Source organism: Salmo salar, chromosome ssa09 (genome assembly GCF_905237065.1).
Source record: "Salmo salar chromosome ssa09, Ssal_v3.1, whole genome shotgun sequence".
Taxonomy (NCBI): domain Eukaryota; kingdom Metazoa; phylum Chordata; class Actinopteri; order Salmoniformes; family Salmonidae; genus Salmo; species Salmo salar.
The window spans coordinates 63,571,236-63,593,895 of NC_059450.1; the positions used below are offsets into that span (position 1 = coordinate 63,571,236).

Below are 22,660 nucleotides of genomic sequence, written 5' to 3' on the forward strand. Positions count from 1 at the left end.
AACAGTGCATCCCTAAAGGGTGGAGGTTGCAAACAATGTACCAGGCCAGCTGTGATTTACAACCTGATGACAATATCTTTTGGACTACCAAGACATTAATTGGTGAATTATATTAATCATACATTGAACTGCACCCATCTATTCTGCCAACAATACCTTACTGTACATCATGGAATTTACAGTCAGATAGAACCTATTTTTAAAACCTCTTATAAAGTTGGTTTTGATGCAAAAACTGGGAATTGTATATTTTTGAATGATATTGTGATTGTCTGTTTCATATCTGCAAAGTAGTTAAAACGCTGTCAGTTCTACTTTAAACCAGCCTGACATTTGGACTGGCCTGTTTATTTGGTCGATTGACCTTATGCACAGGGACTCATCCGTGTTACACATTATTTACCCAAATTGGCACCCTATTCCCCATATTATAGTGCACTACCTTTGACCAGAGCCCTATGCGGGCCCTTGTCAAAAGTATCATACAATTTTTTTTAACTCCAAAAATGTGCACTATATAGGGTGCAATTTTTGACACAAAGTATTGCACTATATGTCAAAAGAAGTACACTATATAAGGAATAGGGTGCCATTTCAGATGCACTTAGCATGTTTTGTCATGGGTTTCCTGCTGAAATGAAGAGCTTTGCCATCCACTGGTTAGCAGGGCATGGCTAGTACACAACATAAGCCTGATTGACAGATACGGAAAAACTGCCCATTTTGTAACCAGATCTCTTCTTAATGCAGTGTAACCCTTTTTATTTTGTGTCTTCTCAGTAGTCACTCCATACAGTTCTTAGCCAAAGATTTTTATAACTAACCCAAGATAGACCACGGCCTATCGTTTCCAATGGGAACAAATGAAGCATAGTGGGCAGAACAAGCAAGGAGGTGGGCACAAGCTTGTGAGATCCTATAGGTGCGTTCTAGCATGTATTTGCATATTTCCGTTAGGGAGAGCCCGCTCTGTGAAGTGTGCATGTGCAATAACTAAATTTGCCCTTGCACTCCTTCTAAACAAGAATTATTCTTTCTTTTTTTACTTTTGCAAAGGGTAAAGTCTACAAACTTAGTCGACTCTGTTCGTAACAGATTCCAGTTTTGGGAACTGTATTGAGATCTTCTCCCACTGCCAGCCACATAGCTTCCTTTCATCACCATATTTGGTGGTGATTGGAAATGCCAACCGGATGCTCAGGTGTATACATGCGGTGAAACATCTGGGTCATTGCTCTATCTGTGACTTAGCTTCAATGTTGCGATTTGTTTGCTTTAGTGGTCCATTATATGCCACTGGATTTCCTGGTTGTGGATTTGTTAAAAGGGCATTAAACTGGGTTACATAGTTAGCCAGAGATATGAGCCATTGGCTGCTATCCATAGGCAGCTGTGTACAGTTTAAACTGCTTTATACACTGGTAAAGGTTAAGCAGCTCACAGAGACTGAGCTGTGTGTGTCCTTGTGGTTGTACATGTGTATGTGGATTCTAACCCGTCCAAATGTAAGAATCTGCAACAGTTTTCTTACATTTTTTTTATTCATATGTTTTCTTTTAAAATTGATTTCTTTGTTATCTGTTATCTATGCTGTGTCAGTGCAGGGGTGGACCCCCACACTCGTTCCATGCTATAACTCTTGATTTACAATGACTTTATTTGATTACTAAATGACATATTAATGAGTTAAGTAGTTTATCAGCAGACCTTCAAATACACTTGCTTTATCTTGGCCAGGTCGCAGTTGTAAATGAGAACTTGTTCTCAACTGGCCTACCTGGTTAAATAAAGGTGAAATAAAATAAACACTGACACCATTCACCTTTTTATACAGCCTGCTAAGGTTCCTAACACTCCACCTCTCTCCTTCCCTCTGTCCAGTGGTGGACCGCCAGGGCTGCGACCCCCACACTCGCTTCGTGGTGCCCCCCCGGACAGGGCACTGGGTGGCCCTGCTGCAGCGCGGCAACTGCACCTTCAAAGAGAAGATCCTCAAGGCCTCCGCTTTCAACGCCTCCGCCGTACTCATCTACAACAACAACTCCAATGAGGACACCGTCAAGATGGGCCATGAAGGTGAGGAGTGAAGATCTGGGTCATATGGGGGCATATTGATATTCATATGGGTTATTCATATGGCTTATGCACTCTATGTGGCTCGTATATATGACCAGGGTAATATGGGTCGGCAGGTAGGCTAGTGGTTAGAGCGTTGGGTCAGTAACCGAAAGATTGCTGGATCGAATCCCTGAGCTGACAAGGTAAATATCTGTCGTTCTGCCCCTGAACAAGGCAGTGTTCCCCGGTAGGCCGTCATTGTAAATAATAATTTGTTCTTAACTGTCTTGCCTAGTTAAATAAAGGTTACACAATATGGAATCATTCTTATGGGTACATATGGCTTGGCCTATTTATATGGTTTGTTCATTGTTTATACATCCTATTATGGCTTGTTGACAGTATATGGCTTGTGCAAATGGCCTATGCAAATGGTTTATTTCTATGGCTGTATGTATGTATGTATGTATGTATGTATGTATGTATGTATGTATGTATGTATGTATGTATGTATGTATGTGGCTTCTATGTAGTGATGGGGGCAAAGATTTATACAGTTACAAATCGGGAAATCAATTTTGACGATATCGTTTTGACAACATCTCAAAATATCCATCTTCTTTTTAAATACGGAGCCAATTTGTTTTCCGCATTTTTATTTCCCTGACAGATCAAAACTTGTTTTCTCATGGCTCTCTCTTGTCCCTCTGCAGCAGACATATGGTGAGCGATATGTGTGAAACATTGACAATAAAATCACAGTATCGAATCGCAATACATATAGCCTCCATACTCAACTGGTGGTCCGCAGACCGGATCCGGACCCAGAACAGGGTCAATATGGATCGCAGGTCGGGCTTTGACCCCTGGTGTCATATGAACACATATAAGATATGGAAAAATGCATAGAATTGCAGGAAATTCGCTTTAAAACTGCAACAACAACAAAAATGTCCCCATGTAAAATGTGTCGAATTGTGGGGAATTAGCTTTAAAACTGCAACATTTTCTCTTTGCCAACAAGAGGAGTATGTGAACAGTTTTTGGGGTTGCGAGGTGGAGGTTTGTTACTACGCAGATAAATGACATTATCCATCCAGACCTTTGTCACCTTGGAAATGTGTGTGACTGGACCTTCTCAAATAGTATTTGAGTACTACCCCTGACATATAGAATTGAGAGAATCTGCTGCTCGGTGTGTCTTAGCCTGTGATGGTGGTGAAGTTAGCATTTAGCTTTTGTTATATGGTGCTTATAGCTAGCTAGCCTGCTGTGGTTGTGGGTGTATGACAATTATACCGTCTGCCAAGGGTTATTGACAGTGTGTGTATGTGTAGCAGTCGTAGTGCAGTTTTGTTTTCTGGCAGTTTGTCGTTTGTGATGTGGCTGCAGAGGACAGTACAGGGCACAGACAGTGTGGCTGTCCTGACTGGACTGAAGGACATGGAGACTGACTCCTGCATGCTGGACCTCAGCCACCACCACAGCTAAACACCAACACAGCCAGCGGGCTTGGGCATGGCCGGTGTTCTGTTACACTGCAACATGTGCACACACACACACACACACAGAAGAATGTTCGGGCACACAAACATATTTACAGCATTGTCACCTCTCTCTATCCTTCCCTCCGCCTCTCCTTTGCTTCACATGCATTTCTTCCTACTCACCCTCTGTCATTGATAGCATCATTGTCTCAGTCTCAGCTTATTTAAGCCACAATGTGAATTCGTATGAGTACATTCAGAACTTCTGATCTTTGGATCACAACTTTTACATGAAGCATCTCTAAGAAAACAACATCCGTTAAAACATAATCGGACACTTCATGAATGAGTCTACTGTATGAGTGAGTGAGTGAAAGTAGCTGACGGCTAGCCTAGAGACATTTTGTACAACACCTTAGCATCCCCCCACCCCAGGGGATGCCCTGAGCTAATTCAAGGTAGCGTTGAAAAGCCTGCATGAATGAGACAGTCTAGTGAGCAGGTGAAGAGAGAATGAGAGAGAGGGAGAGAAATAGAGGGCGGGTGCTGGTGTAGCATCCCTATAGCGCTGAGGAGCCAATAGCTGGGAAGGCAGACAGGCAGGCAGTGGTGGTTAGAGGAAAGGAAAAAAGGGAGAGAGGGAGTGTAAAAATGAAACAAAGTGACAGAGCTGGCTGGGAAAACAGTGGTTGCTTGAGTCTAGTAACGGTAGGCGGGGAGGAGAGGAGCAACATGGGAAAGGGAGGGAGGAAGAGGTAGGGGTAGGGAGAGGGAGAATGAGTCAGAAGGTGTGATAGCACTGTCTGGGTGGGATCGATGGGCTTTTATAAATATAGAAGGGGGGCCATGACTAATTTATAAGGTCATTTTCTATCATGAACGAATGGTGGAATTCTGATAGTTTCCCCGAGCGCAAACCTTTAAGTATTGATCATTGTTTGCTTGAAAAGCACATCATTTATCATGGATGGGAGTTTTTTGTCAATATCACGGGGATATGGGAGATGTATGCATTTGACTTTGAGGGAAGAAGTGTGTGTGTGTGTGTGTGTGTGTGTGTGTGTGTGTGTGTGTGTGTGTGTGTGTGTGTGTGTGTGTGTGTGTGTGTGTGTGTGTGTGTGTACACATGCTAGGCTTGGGTGGTATCCCAAGCTTGGGTGGTGTCTGCTTAGCTCCATTCCGTTTCTTTTTTATCCTGAAAAACTCCCCAGTCCTTAACGATTACAAGCATACTCAGAACATGATACAACCACCACTATACTTGAAAATATGGAGAGTGATACTCAGTAATGTATTGGAATTGTCCCAAACACAACACTTTGTATTCAGGACAAAAAGATAATTGCATTGCCACATTTTTTGCAGTATTACTTTAGTGCCTTGTTGCAAATAGGATGCATGTTTTGGAATATTTTTTCTTCTCTACAGGCTTCCTTTTCACTATGTCAATTAAGATCATTTTCTCATATCACAGCCATTAAACTTAACTGTTTTCAAGTCACCATTGGCCTCATGGGGAAATCCCTGAGCAGTTTCCTTGATCTACGGCAACAGCGTTAGGTAGGACACCTATACAGTATCTTTGTAGTGACTGGGTGTATTGATACACCATCCAAAATGTAACTAATAACCACCATGCTCAAAGGGATATTCAATGTATGTTGTTTTTTTTGTTTTTTACCCATCTACCAATAGGTGCCCTTTGCAATGCATTGTAAAACCTCCCTGGTCTTTGTGGTTGAATCTGTGTTTGAAATTCACTGCTCGACTGAGGGACCTTGCAGATAATTGTATGTGTGGAGGTACAGAAATGAGGTAGTCATTCAAAAATCCTGTTGAACAGTATTATTGCACACACAATCATATTAGCACATTTCTACTCCTGAACTTTAGGCTTGCCATAACAAAGTGGTTGAATACTTATTCACTCGACATTTCAGCTTTTCATTTGTAATTCATTTGTGTAGGTCAGTGACAAAAATAATCTTAATTTTATCCATTTTATATTCAAGCTGTAACACAACAAAATGTGGAAAAAGTCAAGGGGTGTGAATACTTTCTGAAGGCACTGTAAACGATTTGCAGGACAGACATCCCAGTTCATAAAGTTCTAAAATTATTTTAAAAATGCTACTCACAGTTGGCTGCACACACACAAAATATTAGACAGCAAGGCTCTCGGGATTCTCTGCTGTTACCAAGCGAAGGTTGATTTTGGAAGAAGCTAACTACTTAACTAGATAGCTACCTAGCTACTATGGTAGCAAACCAAATGCACAAATGCAGAGCATTTTGCACATTTTAGACAGTTAACTTAATTGTTATAAGATATCTAGCTGGCAAACATTTAGTTGTGAATTAGATACAGTAACTAAATCACCTGGCACGTGCTGCACAACAGTGAGTGACTCACAAGACTCCGGTCTCTCGTTGTTAAGTGCTTGTAAACAAACAACATGTGACTGGGGACTACCGGCAAACTTCATAATGAAAAATAAATGAGCAGGTGAAATGAAGAACGCAATCTGCTTTTTCTCCTAACGTACTGCACAAGTTGACTGCAGGTATTTACTTAAGTATCTACAATTATTCAAATCTTTAAAAATCCGGTGGCTATTTCCAAATACCTTGAAAAACCATCTGGTAGCTATTACTAAATATCTCGGTATACCGTAGATACGGTATTTTAAATTGATTACATTGAGATTTTGTGTCACTGGTCTACACACAATACCCCATAATGTTTTTTTCAAATTAATTAAAAATGAAAATCTGAAATGTCTTTAGTCGATAAGTATTCAAACCCTTTGTTATTGTAAGCTTAAATAAGTTCAGTAGTAGACCATTTATTAACAAGTAACATAAGTTGCATGGACTCACTATGTGTGCAATAATTGTGTTTAACATGATTTTTGAATGACATCTCTGTACCTCACACATACAATTATCTGTAAGGTCCTTGAGCAGTGAATTTAAAACACAGATTAAATCACAAAAACCCGGTAGGTTTTCCAATGCCTCGACAAAGGAAATCAAATTGTATTTGTCACATGCACCGAATAGAACAGGTGTTACAGTGAAATTTTTACTTACAAGCCTTTATCCAACAATGCAGTTTTAAGAAAAATACCTACAAAAATTAATAAAAGTAGCAAATAATTAAAGAGCAGCAGTAAAATAACAATAGCGAGGCTATATACAGGGGGTACCGGTACAGAGTCAGTGTTTGGGGGCACCGGTTAGTCGAGGTAATATGCACATGTAGGTAGAGTTAATAAAGTGACTGCATAGATTATAACAGAGAGTAGCAGCAGCGTAAAAGATGGGGGCAATGCAAATAGTCTGGGTAGCCATTTGATTAGATGTTCAGGAGTCTTATGGCTTGGGGGTAGAAGCGGTTTAAAAGCCTCTTGGACCAAGACTTGCCGCTTCGGTGCCGCTTGCCGTGCAGTCTATGACTAGGGTGGGTGGAGTCTTTGACATTGTTTTAGAGCCTTCCTGACACCGCCTGGTATAGAGGTCCTGGATGGCAGGAAGCTTGGCCCCAGTGATGTACTGGGCCGTACGCACTACCCTCTGAAGTGCCTTGCGGTCGGAGGCCAAGCAGGTGCCATACCAGGCAGTGATGCAACCCATCAGGATGCTCTCGATGGTGCAACTGTAGAACATTTTGAGGATCTGAGGACCCATGCCAAATCTTTTCAGTCTCCTGAGGGGGAAGAGGTTTTGTCGTGCCCTCTTCAGGACTGTCTTGGTGTGCTTGGACCATGTTAGTTTGTTGGTGATGTGGACACCAAGGAACTTGAAGCTCTCAACCTGCTCCAATACAGCCCCATCTATGAGAATGGGGGCGTGCTCGCTCCTCCTTTTCCTGTAGTCCACAATCATCTCCTTTGTCTTGATCACGTTGAGGGAGAGGTTGTTGTCCTGGCACCACACGGCCAGGTCTCTGACCTCCTCCCTATAGGCTGTCTCGTTGTTGTCGGTGATCAGGCCTGACCAGTGTCATCGGCAAACTGAATGATGGTGTTGTGCCACCCCTGAGGTGCCCCCGTGTTGAGGATCAGAGTGGCGGATGTGTTGTTACCTACCCTTACCACCTGGGGGCGGCCCGTCAGGAAGTCCAGGATCCAGTTGCAGAGGGAGGTGTTTAGTCCCAGGGTCCTTAGCTTAGTGATGAGCTTTGAGGGCACTATGGTGTTGAATGCTGAGCTGTAGTCAATGAATAGCATTCTCACATAGGTGTTCCTTTTGTCCAGTTGTGAAAGGGAAGTGTGGAGTGCAATAGAGATTGCATCATCTGTTGGGGCGGTATGTAATTTGGAGTGAGTCTAGGGTTTCTGGGATAATGGTGTTGATGTGAGCCATGACCAGCATTTCAAAGCACTTCATGGCTACAGATGTGAGTGCTACAGGTCGGTAGTCATTTAGGCAGGTTACCTTAGTGTTCTTGGGCACAGGGACTATGGTGGTCTGCTTGAAACATGTTGGTATTACAGACTCAGACAGGGAGAGGTTGAAAATGTCAGTAAAGACACTTGCCAGTTGGTTAGCACATGCTTGGAGTACACGTCCTGGTAATCCGTCTGAAAAGAAGGGCACATATTGGTAGATGGGTAAAAATAAAATTAAAAGCATGTATTGAATTACACTTTGGATGGTGTATCAATACACCCAGTCACTACAAAGATACAGGTGTCCTTCCTAAATCAGTTGCTGGAGAGGAGGGAAACCGCTCAAAGATTTCACCATGAGGCCAATGGTGACTTTAAAACAGTTTAATGGCCGTGATAGGAGAACTGAGAATGGATCAACAACATTGTATTTACTCCACAATACTAACCTAAATGATGGAGTGAAAAGAAGGAAGCCTGTACAGAATAAAATATTCCTTTTTACAATAAGGCACTAAAGTAAAACTGCAGAAAATGTAGCAAAGAAATACACTTAACTTTTATTTAAACATGGGAATTAAGCTGAGACAGCCTCTTTTACAGTTGTGCCCTGTGATACAACAATAAAAACAACAAAGCAATGAATAAGAATTTAAAACTAAACAAATTTAAAACATATAAAAGTACAAGATGGCGATTAAAAATATTAAAATAAATAAACATCTATAAGCAAAACACACATTACAAAAAGCAATCACAATTTATAATAAAAAGTTAATGTAATGTGCATTTAAACTGTCTTACAGGCACCAAAACATCTATCTGGAGTTCTCTCTGCAATTCATTCCATGAGTGTGGAGCATGATATTTAAATGCCGTTTTGCCTAACTCAGAGTGAATCTGGGGTATCTCTAGCACTAGCATATCCCGTGACCGAGTCTGATAAATACTGTTTGACCACTGGGTTTTTGAGTTAAGATAATTAGGAAGTTTCTGTAAGACAGCTTTATAAACCAATATCAACCAGTGTTTGGCCCTTCTAAATGTCAGGGAGTCCCAGCCAACCGAAGTGTACAAAAATCAATGATGTGTGCAAAAGTTTGCACCAGTAACAAAGCGCAACGCTGCATCATATGCTGCATCCAATTTATTCAGTACTGATGCTGATCCATGCATATATAAAACATCACCATAATCAAGCACTGACATAAAAGTGGCCTGTACAATTTCCTTTCTGTGATGACAGACAAGATGTATTTCTATTAAAAAAATCTAATTCTCAATTTCAGCTTCTTTACCAGCTCAGTTACATGAGTTTTAAAAGAGATATTATCATCTAACCAAATTCCAAGGTATTTATAGGTGGGAACATGTTCCAAAGGAGAGCCATCATGGGTAGCAATGTTCAGATTTTCCAATTGTATACTTTTGGATTGTGAAAATACCGTATACTTAGTTTTACTTGAATTAAGCACAAGCCTAAAATTTTCAAGTGCATCTTGAATCAATTGAAAGTCAGATTGCAGGAATGTAAATGCTTGAGCGAGTGATGGGGCTGTGGCATATAGTACTGTGTCATCAGCATAGATATGAATGTTGCAGATATCATTTATGTATATAGTGAATAACAAAGGACCTAAAATAAAACCTTGTGGGACTCCTTTGTGAACAGTGACAAAATCTGATTTTACCCAATCTGAAATAATAGCCTGAGATCTATCACTGAGATCATTCTGAAACCACAAACATGTATCTGAGGCCGACCCCAATGAGGTCAGTCTCTTCAGCAGAAGAGAATGATCAACTGTATCAAAAGCCTTCGACAGGTCAAGAAACAAAGCAACACAGTTCAACTTCTTATCCAAGGCTCTTACAATATCATTTACAACCAGTGTGGTGGCTGTGATAGTACTGTGCCCTGGTCTAAAACCGGACTGCTAATTTGTTCAGTATGCAGCTGTCAGACAAGAAAGAGTGCAGCTGTACATTTACCAATGACTAACATTTTTGCAAGACAAGACAGCTTAGAGATTGGTCAATAATTATCAAGGTTTGGGTTTGACCCCAGAGGTCAACGTGAGGTTAAGAATATGAGTAAGAGCACCATAGATAAGTGGTGCAGCTCTAGCCAGCAACCCTGGGTCAAGTTTGTCAGCCCCTGTTGCTTTCTTAGTGTCTATGGCTAGCAAGGCATCAATAACTTTCTTCTCTGTGAAGAGGCTTAGTGAGAAACCCTGACCATCAGCATACTCGTGCATAATCCCTTCATATGCATCTTTTCTTCCGTCATTTGTGGTCGACATTTTCTCAGAAAGATTGCCTGCTGCGATGAAGTGATTGTTGAAGGCATTAGCAATGGTGTTCTTATCAGTAATGAGTCCAGTATCCAACCCTATCTGATTTGGGAGTGTGGAGTGCATATTGCTCTTTAATGTTTAACTACTTTCCAGAATTTTGCTGGATTCCCATCAGTCATTTAAACTAGTCACATAGTAATCCGATTTTGTTCTTCTAACAAGTCTGATGCACAGGTTTCTCAGCTGCCTAAAAGTCAGCAAGTCAGAACAAGAATACGTTTCTCTAGCCTTAGCCCATTCTACATATTTTTTACGAATAGCATCAGAAATGTTTTTCTCTAACCTTAGTGTATGGAGCATGTTTATTGCAATAGAAATAAAAACACTAGTACACTTTTCTAACGTCAACTTGGTTCCATGTATATTACAAATAGATTCAAGGTTACTATGGGAAAGATCCTGTAAGAAAGCTTGTTCACTCAAGTTTCTGTCATTTCATTTCGTGATAATACAAGGTTTGGCCCTATGAATTCTGACATCTCTAACACATGTAATGGGGCAGTGATCACTGACACCTAATGGAAATACTCCCCTAGCTCTATATTTCTCAGGTGCGTTTGTTAGTATTTAATCAAGCAACGAGGACTTTGTAGGCACCTTAAGATTTGGCCTTGTTGGCTCAGTGATTAATTGTGTGAGATTTACCTCAGTACAAAAGTCTTTAAAACTGTCTGAGTCCTGTGTTTTCCAATCAAAGTTAAAATCTCGTAGGAAAATGACTTCAGTTGATATAAAAGTGGCTAATAATTCTGTTAAATGGCTAAGCATATTCTTACTAGCAGAACGTGGGCGATATACTCCAACAATTGTAACTTTACAGTTGTTACCTAATGTAAGACAGAGCCAACACTCCAACTTGATTTGGAATGGAGACAGATTTAATTAGTGCAGTGGAGAGGTCATTTTTAGCATAGATAGCAACTCCTCCCGCACCACTCACCCTGTCAACTCTAAAAACATTGTACCCATCCAGTGCAATATCTGCATCATTAGAACTCCTTGATAACCAAGTTTCAGATAAAACAACGAAATCAGGACTAGCCTGAGAAACTAAAATCTTAATAAAATCAACATTTGACAATATACTACGTATATTCAAATGTAAAAACCCAAGTCCCTTACAGTTTTTAAAAACGTGGATTGTTGATATCAACCGGGGTACTTGAGGTGTTTGCGAAAGTATAATCGCCAGTGTGAACAATGTGAATGGGGACAAGATTACTAAGTACATTACCCCTACGTTTATGAAAACGTGGTTAAATGGTAGTCTGATACAATACTTGCTATAGCAATACTGGGACTAACCCTATATCGTTTTTTATTGTTTAAGTACCTTTTCCATGTTGGACGATAGGAGGCAGATGCCATTTTCACCCAGATGAATTCCATTATTGACGAAGTTCCTCTGTTTTTGGAAAAAGCATTCAAAATTGTCAACAAATGACGTGTCCATGTCTTTAGAAAGACGCGTTAGCCATAGATGAAAAGACCACATATGAATAAAACTCTGTCCCACAATGGCGATGAGATTGGATGGCTCCTGAGATAACGATTCTTCCCTCAAGGCTTCGAGCTGTTTCCAAGAGCAACAATAAGTTGTTTCTGAGTCCCTCAGACTTCACTCCCATAATGTAATTTGAACCAGCGTGCAACACAACTGTTGTCAGGTCAGGAATCTGCTTTTTGACTACTGGTAAAATTAAAATGTATTCGGTGACTTTAGCACCTGGAAAACAAAGTGTGCATGTATCTTGGATTGACACTTGCTTTACCATTGAGCTCCCGATTTAAAATGGTAGCTAGCCGTTTACCATTATTGTTTTATTCCGAAGCCTTTTGCACAGCTCCATTTTTATTCTTGGTTTTTCCAACTCCAACTCGGCCACCACAGATCACGGGGATCAGAGCTCAGGATCTAAAGCAGCAAAGCTGTTTGACATCTGGAGAACACTCATTGCTTCCGTCGCTGTAGAGGGTCGAGATAGAGGTCCTCGCTGGCATTGAGTCCCACACCGTACCGCGATGTGTCTCCATGGTTGGATATCTTGATCCACAAAGGAGTCGCTAGCTGCAGCCTCTGGAGAAGAACCAGCATCCCCCGCGGCAATGGCCAATCCAACGACAATAGTCTTCCCGATTGTGAGACTCCCCTCAGCTTGGTGGTGTTTGCTGCCAATGGAGTGGAGAACGAGAAGGTAGGAGGATGTGGCTTCCCCAATAGCTGGTACAAATTAGCAATTTGTTTACTCAAAGTAGCAACTTCTTCTCTATAGCCTTCGGCAATTACTACATTGGAAATTCAGGTGTTTTTCTTTATCTCGGAACTGGCCGAAATAGACACAGCTCCGGCATCTTATATATTGCTTGTGCAATCCAACGACCTACATTGTGCGAGTTGGTCAGCGCATATAAAGCGTTATGTTTGAGGCAAATCCAACACAACACATCACTGAGTACCACTCTTAGTATTTTCAAGCATGGTGGTGGCTGCATCATGTTATGGGTATTCTTGTCATCGGCAAGGGCTAAAGTTTTTGGGGGGGATAAAAAGAAAAGGAATAGAACTAAACACAGGCAAAATCCTAGTGGAAGACTTGGTTCCAACACAAACTGGGTGACATTCACCTTTCAGGAGGACAATAACCTAAACACAAGGCCAAATATACACTGGAGTTTCATACTAAGACGACACTGAATGTCCATGAGTGGCCTAGTTACAGTTTTGACTTAAATAAGATTGAAAATCTATGGCAAGGCTTGAAAATCTATGGCAAGACTTGAAAATGGCTGTCTAGCAATGATCAACAACCAACTTTTTCCTAGGGAGTTTTTCCTAGCCACCGTGCTTCTTTCACATGCTTTGCTTGCTGTTTGGGGTTTTAGGCTGGGTTTCTGTACAGCACTTTGAGATATCAGCTGATGTACGAAGGGCTATATAAAAATACATTTGATTTGATTTTGAAATTTGAACTTGACAGAGATTGAAGAATTTTAAAAAGAATAATGTGCAAATATTGCAGAATCCAGGTGTGCAAAGCTCTTAGAGACTTACCCAGAAAGACTCACTGCTGTAATCACTGCAAAAGGTGATTCTAACATGTATTGACTCAGGGGTGGGAATGTAAAAAACATATTTAAATGAGATATTTCTGTATTTCATTTTCAAGATTTTTGAAAAAATGTCTAAACATGTTTTCACTTTGTCATTATGGGGTATTGTGTTGGGATGGGTGAGCAAATGTTTTATTTAATCTATTTTGAATTCAGGCTGTAACACAACAAAATGTGGAATAAATGAAGGGGTATGAGTATTTTCTGAAGGCACTGTACCAGAGATGTTGTGTGGAGATATGGGGCAGAGATAACACTGACAACAGCAAGTTTGACTGTGCTGACGAGGATTTATGTGTGCGTGTTAATGTTCATAAACATGCCTCTGATCTCTGTTGTGTATGGGGATGGTGGTGAGACAAAGAGAGGACGAAAATGAGAAAAGGCCTTGCTTTGGTGCTTTTGCTGTGAAGTGCTTGTATTGTAATGGGGTGCAAAAGATGTAATTTAGTCACACAATCTCTGAATAGAATTTCCTCATAGTCACAGATCTAGGAAACGCTGAGCTTTTGTCAATCCTACCCTTGACCATAAGGGGGAAAAACTGAACCAGACCTTGGATCAGTATCTGGAAGCAAGCCATCACGACAGGTCTAGGTTCAGCCATTAGACACCACCCATAAAACAAAGCCAAAGAGTGAGGCATGTAAACATGCCTGGGCACGTGCCTGCCTGGCTCTGTCTGATTTCCTCTGTGGTGAATGCCTGTCTGGAGACTTGACTTAGCTTTGGAGATTTACATATAACTGCTGAGAGAGAGAGCGAGAGAGAGCTCAACTTGTTTATGCCTGCTCTTGTGGTCCCTGCAGTCTCATTCTAGTTCAGCGTCTTACTGTGTTTTGGGTTGTTATCAGCCCAAAACCTGTAGGCTGAGTGTGTGCAGGGCTCAAAACTGCGACCAAAACACTTGCATTTGCGACCCTTGCAGTGCGTTCTTTCTTTTTTTGTTATCAAGATTCATTCAAACAGCAATGGGTTTGCAAACAATGGGTATGCAGACCAGGTATTCAGCAAGTTTAGTTTGAAGTCTTGGTTGAATCTTTGCGATGGAAAAAATGATTTAATCAATTTTAGAATAAGGCTGTAACTGAACAAAATGGGAAAAAAGGGAAGGTGTCTGAATACTTTCCGAATGCACTGTACTTAACTATCAAAAGTAAATGTAATTGCTAAAATATACTTAAGTATCAAAAGTAAAAGTATAAATCATTTGAAATGTTAGTTTTTTTTTCATTTACGGATAGCCAGGGGCACTCTCCAACAGAAATAATTTACAAATGAAGCATGTGTGTTTTAGTAAGTCCGCCAGGTAAGAGGCAGTAGGGATGACCAGGAATGTTCTCTTGATAAGTGGGTGAATTGGACCATTTTCCTGTTCTGCTAAGCATTCGAAATGTAACGAGTACTTTTTGATAGATTTTTTATTTATTTTTGTATTATTATTTTATTTGTACCTTTTATTTAACTAGGCAAGTCAGTTAAGAACAAATTAATTGGATGTCTGAGAAAATGTATGGAGTAAAAAGTACATTCATTTCTTTAGAAATGTAGTGAAGTAAAAATAATCAAAAAATATAAATAGTAAACTACTGTACGACTTAAGTACTTTACACCACTGTGTACATGTCTAGACAATAGTGACCCATCCACTTAGCTAGATGTGGCTGGGTGGTTATAGCATTTCTTTCACATTACCCATCAATTTAGACAAGCGTGTCTGGTAGGGGTGTGCCGACATGGCCATACTCGTAATCGTGTCTGTAAATAAACAATTGTTAGTTGGATCGGATGATACTCGTGATCGGGGAAAAAATGGTAGTGTTTTAATATGTCTAAATAGATACCTCCCTCTCACTGCAAAAAAAGCTGCAGATTAGAAGCAGCGTGTGGAGGGGTGGGTGTGTGTGTGTGTGTGTGTGTCCTCAATTTGCAGCGGGCAATTTACTGTCACTCAGTGCATAAGCATTTCATATTTTTCCCCCTTTTTTAGCACATGGCCTCACATGTGAATCCTTAAAGAAATGGGTGGGGCTAAGGCTTAAGAGGATGTGAAAGAGGCTGAATTGTTGTAGACAAAGAAGAGCTCTCCAGTAGGTGTACCAAACATTCGAGGCCATTTTCTGAAAAGTGGGGTTACAAGTGCATCAACTTTCAAAGCAGAATTGCTTTCCCATTCTTCCTTAACTGCAGCGTATGATATACCATTTAGTAGCTCTGAGTCTCTATTTTTATCCAATATAAAAAAACACTTTCAGATTTTGCTACATAAGACCGAATCGAGGTGGTCGGTCACATATATCATTCCCCTCTGCACAAAGTCATTGACACTTAGCAACATTATTTACATTTTAGTCATTTAGCAGACACTCTAATCCAGAGGTATTTACACAAAAAAATTGCACAACAGATTTTTCACCTAGTTATCTCAGGGATTCGAACCAGATACCTAGCGGTTACTAGTCCAATGCTCTTAACCGCTAGGCTACCTTCCACTTGACATTACGTTGCCCTTATGCCATCATGTATTTACTGTAGGACGACATTTGGCAACTAAAATCGAATTACTTAGCTATCGTCAGTAGCTGTAGAGAACAAACAATGATTGAATTGTAATAAAAGGAAACTACTTTAGCCGTGTTCTGTTTTATGAGTAACTGGTGTAGAGTTCCATCAGAAGACATCACGTGTCCAGAAGTCGATATGTGTTTAATCCAAATTAAGTGAAGTTTGAAAGTCCAAGGTCAACCCGAGGTATCGCTCCCTTTTTCTGTGTCAGCTTGTTATTATGTTTTCAGCATTACAGAGGGGGGAAGTGGACTAGTTCATCTTAAATAAATAAAAAATGGGTTATGTTTTCCAAAGGCATAACTACAGATTTTCAGAAACGCACACATTCGTATCTGCTTTCTTGCTATCCATCTCCCACACTCACATCCCACACCTTTGGCATGAGGCACTGGAGTTAATAAGTCAATGTGAGTCATGGCTGATTTTCCCCCCTGGGCTTTGGTACAACACGTGAACTGTGCTGGGTCTATGGTACCCTAGCCTAGTCTAGCCCGGCCAGGTCCCTACATGTGTGTTCAGTGCTTGGTCTATGGTGAACTAGCATAGCCTAGCCCCATAAAACCAATGATTAATGGGAGCGGCCCGTTGTGCAGCGCCATAGTTTTGACTGGCCGTGATTTCCCATCAACCCTGGGCAATAGAGCATATTGTAAAGCCAGCTGCACTTCTTTCGTGATAAGCGGAGCTGGTGTGTGTGTATGTACAGTATTAGGACCGGGGGCAAGGGGGCGTGTCTCAGGTCAAGGTTTCTTTCTCTTTGTTGTTTGTTGTTTGTCCTGCTTGCTTTATGGCCATTAGATAGTGAAGTGAGGGCCAATTTCTATTGAAATGGGGTGCAATTCCTATCTATAGTAGGTTGTGTTTGGGTCTTTCTGTGCATGTGTGCGTGCGTGTCATGCGTAAGTGCGTGCGTATTTGTGTGTTTGAGTAGACATAGCTCAACTGCAATAGTCAGCAGTAGACCAACTAGGTTGTCGGTCAGTGGTTTAACAACTTACTGTTAATTTGAACCTTGTTTTTCAGCGGTTGACCACATGCCAACCACAATGTGGTTGTTCTGTGGACGCCCTTCAATTTGGGACCATAGATGGATTAGCTGACAATGTCACAAAAACGATGTGTGCACTTCCATGGGGCAGAAGTCAGCCTGTTGTGATTCTGGATGGCCAGATTGCTAGCAAGAATGACACTGCCATGTGGGGAATTGTAAGTGGCTCACTTCAGCTCGTTTCATTGATTCCATTTCTTGGTTTGAGGTGTTTTTACTGATTTCATGTTAATGCTAATATGACTAAAATATGCTAACTAGCTAACCAACAACTGTAGTGATGTATTTGAGAGACAAGTGCTCATTGTGCAAATGTATTTACGTTTTCAACAATCTAAGCCAACCCCGTCGGTTTTGCCCCATCGTTGCGCATGCCTCGATTTTGTTGCTAAACAACCAACCCGTCTATTAGAGTAGTGTTTTGGTGCGGTTGAATTAAGTTGTGGTCTGTTGACACATGAGTTTGAAGTGAAGAAATCCCTTCCTCCCTCCATCCTCTCGCTGTTTGTCAGGTAGCTCAGTGCAAGGGTGCTCTCAATGACCCCATATCCCGTGGCACCCGTGCTCCCCAAACACGCTGAGTCAGTAGCCCGGTGGCGTTTGGCTAAAGGGCACCTTTAAGAGAGGGCTTCCACTGAGGGAGAGGGAGGGAGGGAGGGAAGGATAGGTACAAAGAGAAGGAGGGAGAGATAGAGATGGAGAGAGAGAGAGCGAGGTAGAGAGGCGAATAGTGTAATGACTTAACTGTTGTCATTCAGCCTGCACGACAGGGAGTCATTATACCCAGCCCTCTGAATTACAGCCCTTTTCTCTCTCTTTCTGTCTCTCCCTTTTTCTTTTGATCTCTCTCTTTCTCTTAAGAAAACATATATTTTTAGGCCAATTCTGGAGGAATTACCATCTGGTAACATTATTGATAATTCAAAGTCAAACTTTCAAGGACTTTAGGAGCCAAATGATCTGTGAAGGATAGTCTTCATGCTTCTTTTGTCACAATGTTGGTTTAATTCTGGAAGTGCAACAAACAAACAAAATATCTGACGAGGGAAAGAGGATGAAGCAGTTTGGGCACTGGCTTGTTTGTCGTTTTGACATCTTTGAGGAATGGGGGATGTCTGTAAGAAAAATTTAAAAAAATACAAGTTCAAAAGGAGGGATGTCTGAAGAAAAAGAAAGAGAGGTTTATGTCACAGTGAGAATGCAGATAGTCACCGTCTCTAGAAAATTGAGAATGTGTTCTACAGGAGAAAGGTAGATGCCTGATGTTTTCTCCACTCAAAGTGGATGTTTCCTGCCCAAGACCAAGCCCTCATGAAACTAATTCATCCCAGGTGTGTGTGTGTGTGTGTGTGTGTGTGTGTGTGTGTGTGTGTGTGTGTGTGTGTGTGTGTGTGTGTGTGTGTGTGTCTCTCTGAATGTTTGCCTTTATTTTCAGTTGGTATGTCAATATACTTGGCGAGTTTGCATGCTTAGGCTTGCTTACCGAAATGGCAATGGATGCCACCACGATGGAGTCTACTGTATACTGTGCTAGGCTATAAGGTAGCACAGAACAGTCGTGGTGGTGGGTTGTGTTAATCTCATGGCCTTGGTGTGTGTGTGACCAGTGTGCCATTGGTCAACACTGAGGCAAGGTAAACTGCGCACACACACACACACACACACACACACACACACACACACACACACACACACACACACACACACACACACACACACACAGATGTGTAGTAAACAGGCACGTAGATTTAGACAGATTCCCGTACACACACACACACACTGATGTACAGTAGACACCCTTACACACACGAGCACACACAGACACACACAGTGCACTTTCAGCTGCTATTAGTGGTAAGGCAAGCTGTGGTAAAGAGCCCAGAGGGACAGAGAGGAGTCGTCTCCAGCAGTAACATGACTCCCCCTGGCCTGTAGCAGTCAGCTGTCTGGACCCTCTTACTACCACCAACTTAAAATGGAGATGATTATGATGATCACAGATGGCTACCACTGCTTATATAGTTTAAAATAAACAGTGATTATTTTCCACTGGCTAATGCCCTGCAATGCATTGCGGTCATTGTCCATGAATGAATTCCATTATACCACATCACCTTTGTTGGCATAATATTTCACATTTCTTCACATAGGGTATACAACATTTCAGGAGCCCCTATTCACATAATGGATATATTATATGTTCTCTTACACGTTTCCCTTGTCTCCACATGTATTCCCTCAGGCCATGGGATATTCAATCCGTCACTACACAGCTATGTTGGCTGTGCAGGTGTTCAGAACCCTGTCTTAATAAATGAGGAATGGGTTGCGCTAGGGAGAGTAGATCTGATCTGCTGACACTGTCTATTGGGACTGGCTGGTGATGCCATGCAGATGGATGGCAGACTCTCTCTACGACACCCTATTAAAACCCAGCTCCAGGACTTTAACGCCTTGAAATGCTAACACAGGGAACTGATTTAATGATCCTTAATCTGCCCATGTAGAGGAATGAGAATGTGTTGACTGGTGACTGGCTCTATGGGTCTTTTCATAGTGGCTAAAGAGAAATTGGTTGGAAACCCTCTAATCTACTGATTTAGGATGGGAAGGCGCTCTGTTATTGACTTTGCTCTGTGGATCCTGTCAATATGGTTGACGCGAAATTGCCTATCCAATAGTAGTATTGTGTTATGGATCTGACATTTAAAAGCTAGCAGATTGAATATAGTGGAGCGAAAATGTGCAAACTGTGAATAAGTGTATGCTAACTGACTGCCTCCAAAATCATGGATCGGGACTAACTGGTCATTGCTTTCGTTGACTTGACGTGTCACAAGAAAACATGCAAAAGCTCTGATTGGATTACCACAAAAACCTAGCCACTATGCTATTAACTCCCCTCTACTGTGTTCATCAGGTACGGGTGACACTGTGGCGGTGATGATCACTGAGTCGTACGGCAAGGAGATCCTGGGTCTGCTGGAGAGGAACCTGACGGTGCTGGTGAGTGTGGTGGTGGGCCAGCGTGGCCAGGCCAAGAATATCAACCGCGGCTCCCTGGTCTTCGTCTCCATCTCCTTCATCGTACTCATGATCATCTCCTCTGCCTGGCTCATCTTCTACTTCATCCAGAAGATACGCTTTACGAACGCACGTGACCGCAGCCAGGTAGGACATAGAGTATGTTTGCTAATGGTTACACTTTTTTTACAATATGGTATTTATTTGTTTTTTATGTACTTAGGGTCAAAGATGGGCAAAAGATGCATCAAAATGTATCTTGTTACAAAAATACCAATTTATCAATGTACTTTTATAGAGTTGTATTTTGATAAAATACAAATACCTACAGGTATTTTGTCATTTCAAAATACATTTCCCAGTACACGCCTTCACTACAACAACATTCTCAGTAACGGTAACAAATAAACACATGACTTGCTATGACTGTGATATGTGGTTGTTTATCTACATTAGTTGAATGCACTGCCTGTTTTATTTTAAAAAATATATTTAACCTTTATTTAACCAGGTAGGCTAGTTGAGAACAAGTTCTCATTTGCAACTGCGACCTGGCCAAGATAAAGCGTAGCAATTCGACACATACAACAACACAGAGTTACACATGGAATAAACAAAACATACAGTCAATAATACAGTAGAACAAAAGAAAACAAAAAGTCTATAAACAGTGAGTGCAAATGAGGTAAGTTAAGGCAATAAATAGGCCATGGTGGCGAAGTAATTACAATATAGCAATTAAACACTGGAATGGCAGATGTGCAGAAGATGAATGTGCAAGCAGAGATACTGGGGTGCAAAGGAGCAAGATAAATAAATAAATACAGTATGGGGATGAGGTAGGTAGATAAATGGGCTGTTTACAGATGGGCTATGTACAGGTGCAGTGATCTGTGAGCTGCTCTGACAGCTGGTGCTTAATGCTAATGAGGGAGATATGAGTCTCCAGCTTCAGAGATTTTTGCAGTTCGTACCAGTCATTGGCAGCAGAGAACTGGAAGGAAAGGCGGCCAAAGGAGGAATTAGCTTTGGGGGTGACCAGTGAGATATACCTGCTGGAGCGCATGCTACGAGTGGGTGCTGCTATGGTGACCAGTGAGCTGAGATAAGGCGGGGCTTTATCTAGCAGAGACTTGTAGATAACCTGTAGCCAGTGGGTTTGGCGACGAGTATGAAGCGAGGGCCAACCAACGAGAGCGGACAGGTCACAATTGTGGGTAGTGTATGGGGCTTTGGTGACTAAATGGATGGCACTGTGATAGACTGCATCCAGTTTGTTGAGTACAGTGTTGGAGGCTATTTTATAGATGACATCACCGAAGTCGAGGATTGGTAGGATGGTCAGTTTTACGAGGGTGTGTTTGGCAGCATGAGTGAAGGATGCTTTGTTGCGATATAGGAAGCCGATTCTAGATTTAATTTTGGATTGGAGATGCTTAATGTGAGTCTGGAAGGAGAGTTTACAGTCTAACCAGACACCTAGGTATTTGTAGTTGTCCACGTATTCTAAGTCAGAGCCGTCCAGAGTAGTAATGCTGGACGGGCGAGCAGGTGCGGGCAGTGATCGATTGAATAGCATGCATTTAGTTTTACCTGCGTTTAAGAGCAGTTGGAGGCCACGGAATGAGAGTTGTATGGCATTGAAGCTCGTCTGGAAGTTAGTTAACACAGTGTCCAAAGATGGGCCAGAAGTATACAGAATGGTGTTGTCTGCATAGAGGTGGATCAGAGAATCACCAGCAGCAAGAGCAACATCATTGATGTATACAGAGAAGAGAGTCGGCCTGAGAATTGAACCCTGTGGCACACCCATAGAGACTGCCAGAGGTCCGGACAACAGGCCCTCCGATTTCACACACTGAACTCTATCAGAGAAGTAGTTGGTAAACCAGGAGAGGCAATCATTTGAGAAACCAAGGCGGTCGAGTCTGCCAATAAGAATGTGGTGATTGACAGAGTCGAAAGCCTTGACCAGGTCGATGAATACGGCTGCACAGTAATGTCTCTTATCGATGGCGGTTATGATGTCGTTTAGGACCTTGAGCGTGGCTGAGGTGCACCCATGACCAGCTCTGAAACCAGATTGCATAGCGGAGAAGATACGGTGGGATTCGAAATGGTCGGTAATCTGTTTGTTAACTTGGCCTTCGAAGACCTTAGAAAGACAGGGTAGGATAGATATAGGTCTGTAGCAGTTTGGGTCTAGAGTGTCACCCCCTTTGAAGAGGGGGATGACCGCGGCAGCTTTCCAATCTTTGGGAATCTCAGGCGATATGAAAGAGAGGTTGAACAGGCTAGTAATAGGGGTTGCAACAATTTCTGCAGATCATTTTAGAAAGAGAGGGTCCAGATTGTCTAGCCCGGGTGATTTGTATGGGTCCAGATTTTGCAGCTCTTTCAGAACATCAGCTATCTGGATTTGGGTGAAGGAGAAATGGTGGGGGTTTTGGTGGGTTGCTGTGGAGGGTGCCGGGTAGTTGACCGGGGTAGGGGTAGCCAGGTGGAAAGCATGGCCAGCCGTAGAGAAATGCTTCTTGAAATTCTTAATTATAGTGGATTTATCGGTGGTAACAGTGTTTACTAGCCTCAGAGCAGTGGGCAGCTGGGAGGAGG

The 22,660-nt window shown here is 41.8% G+C and overlaps 1 protein-coding gene across 5 annotated transcripts in view; it reads left to right on the forward strand.

Moving 5' to 3' along the window:
* LOC106611591 (E3 ubiquitin-protein ligase RNF130) overlaps positions 1-22,660 on the forward strand; it is an 81,691-nt gene that overhangs the window by 33,509 nt on the left and 25,522 nt on the right. For 3 of the 5 annotated variants that reach the window (XR_006771037.1, XM_014211969.2, XM_014211972.2), the window contains exons 3-4: positions 1,882-2,076; positions 19,944-20,206. Coding sequence is in view for 3 of the 5 variants with exons in the window: in XM_014211969.2 (XP_014067444.1) it covers positions 1,882-2,076; positions 19,944-20,206 (458 nt within the window). In the remaining 2 variants the exon portion in view is untranslated. The remainder of the gene's footprint in view (positions 1-1,881; positions 2,077-19,943; positions 20,207-22,660) is intronic. The other 2 variants (XR_006771038.1, XM_014211971.2) reach the window with 1 other exon arrangement.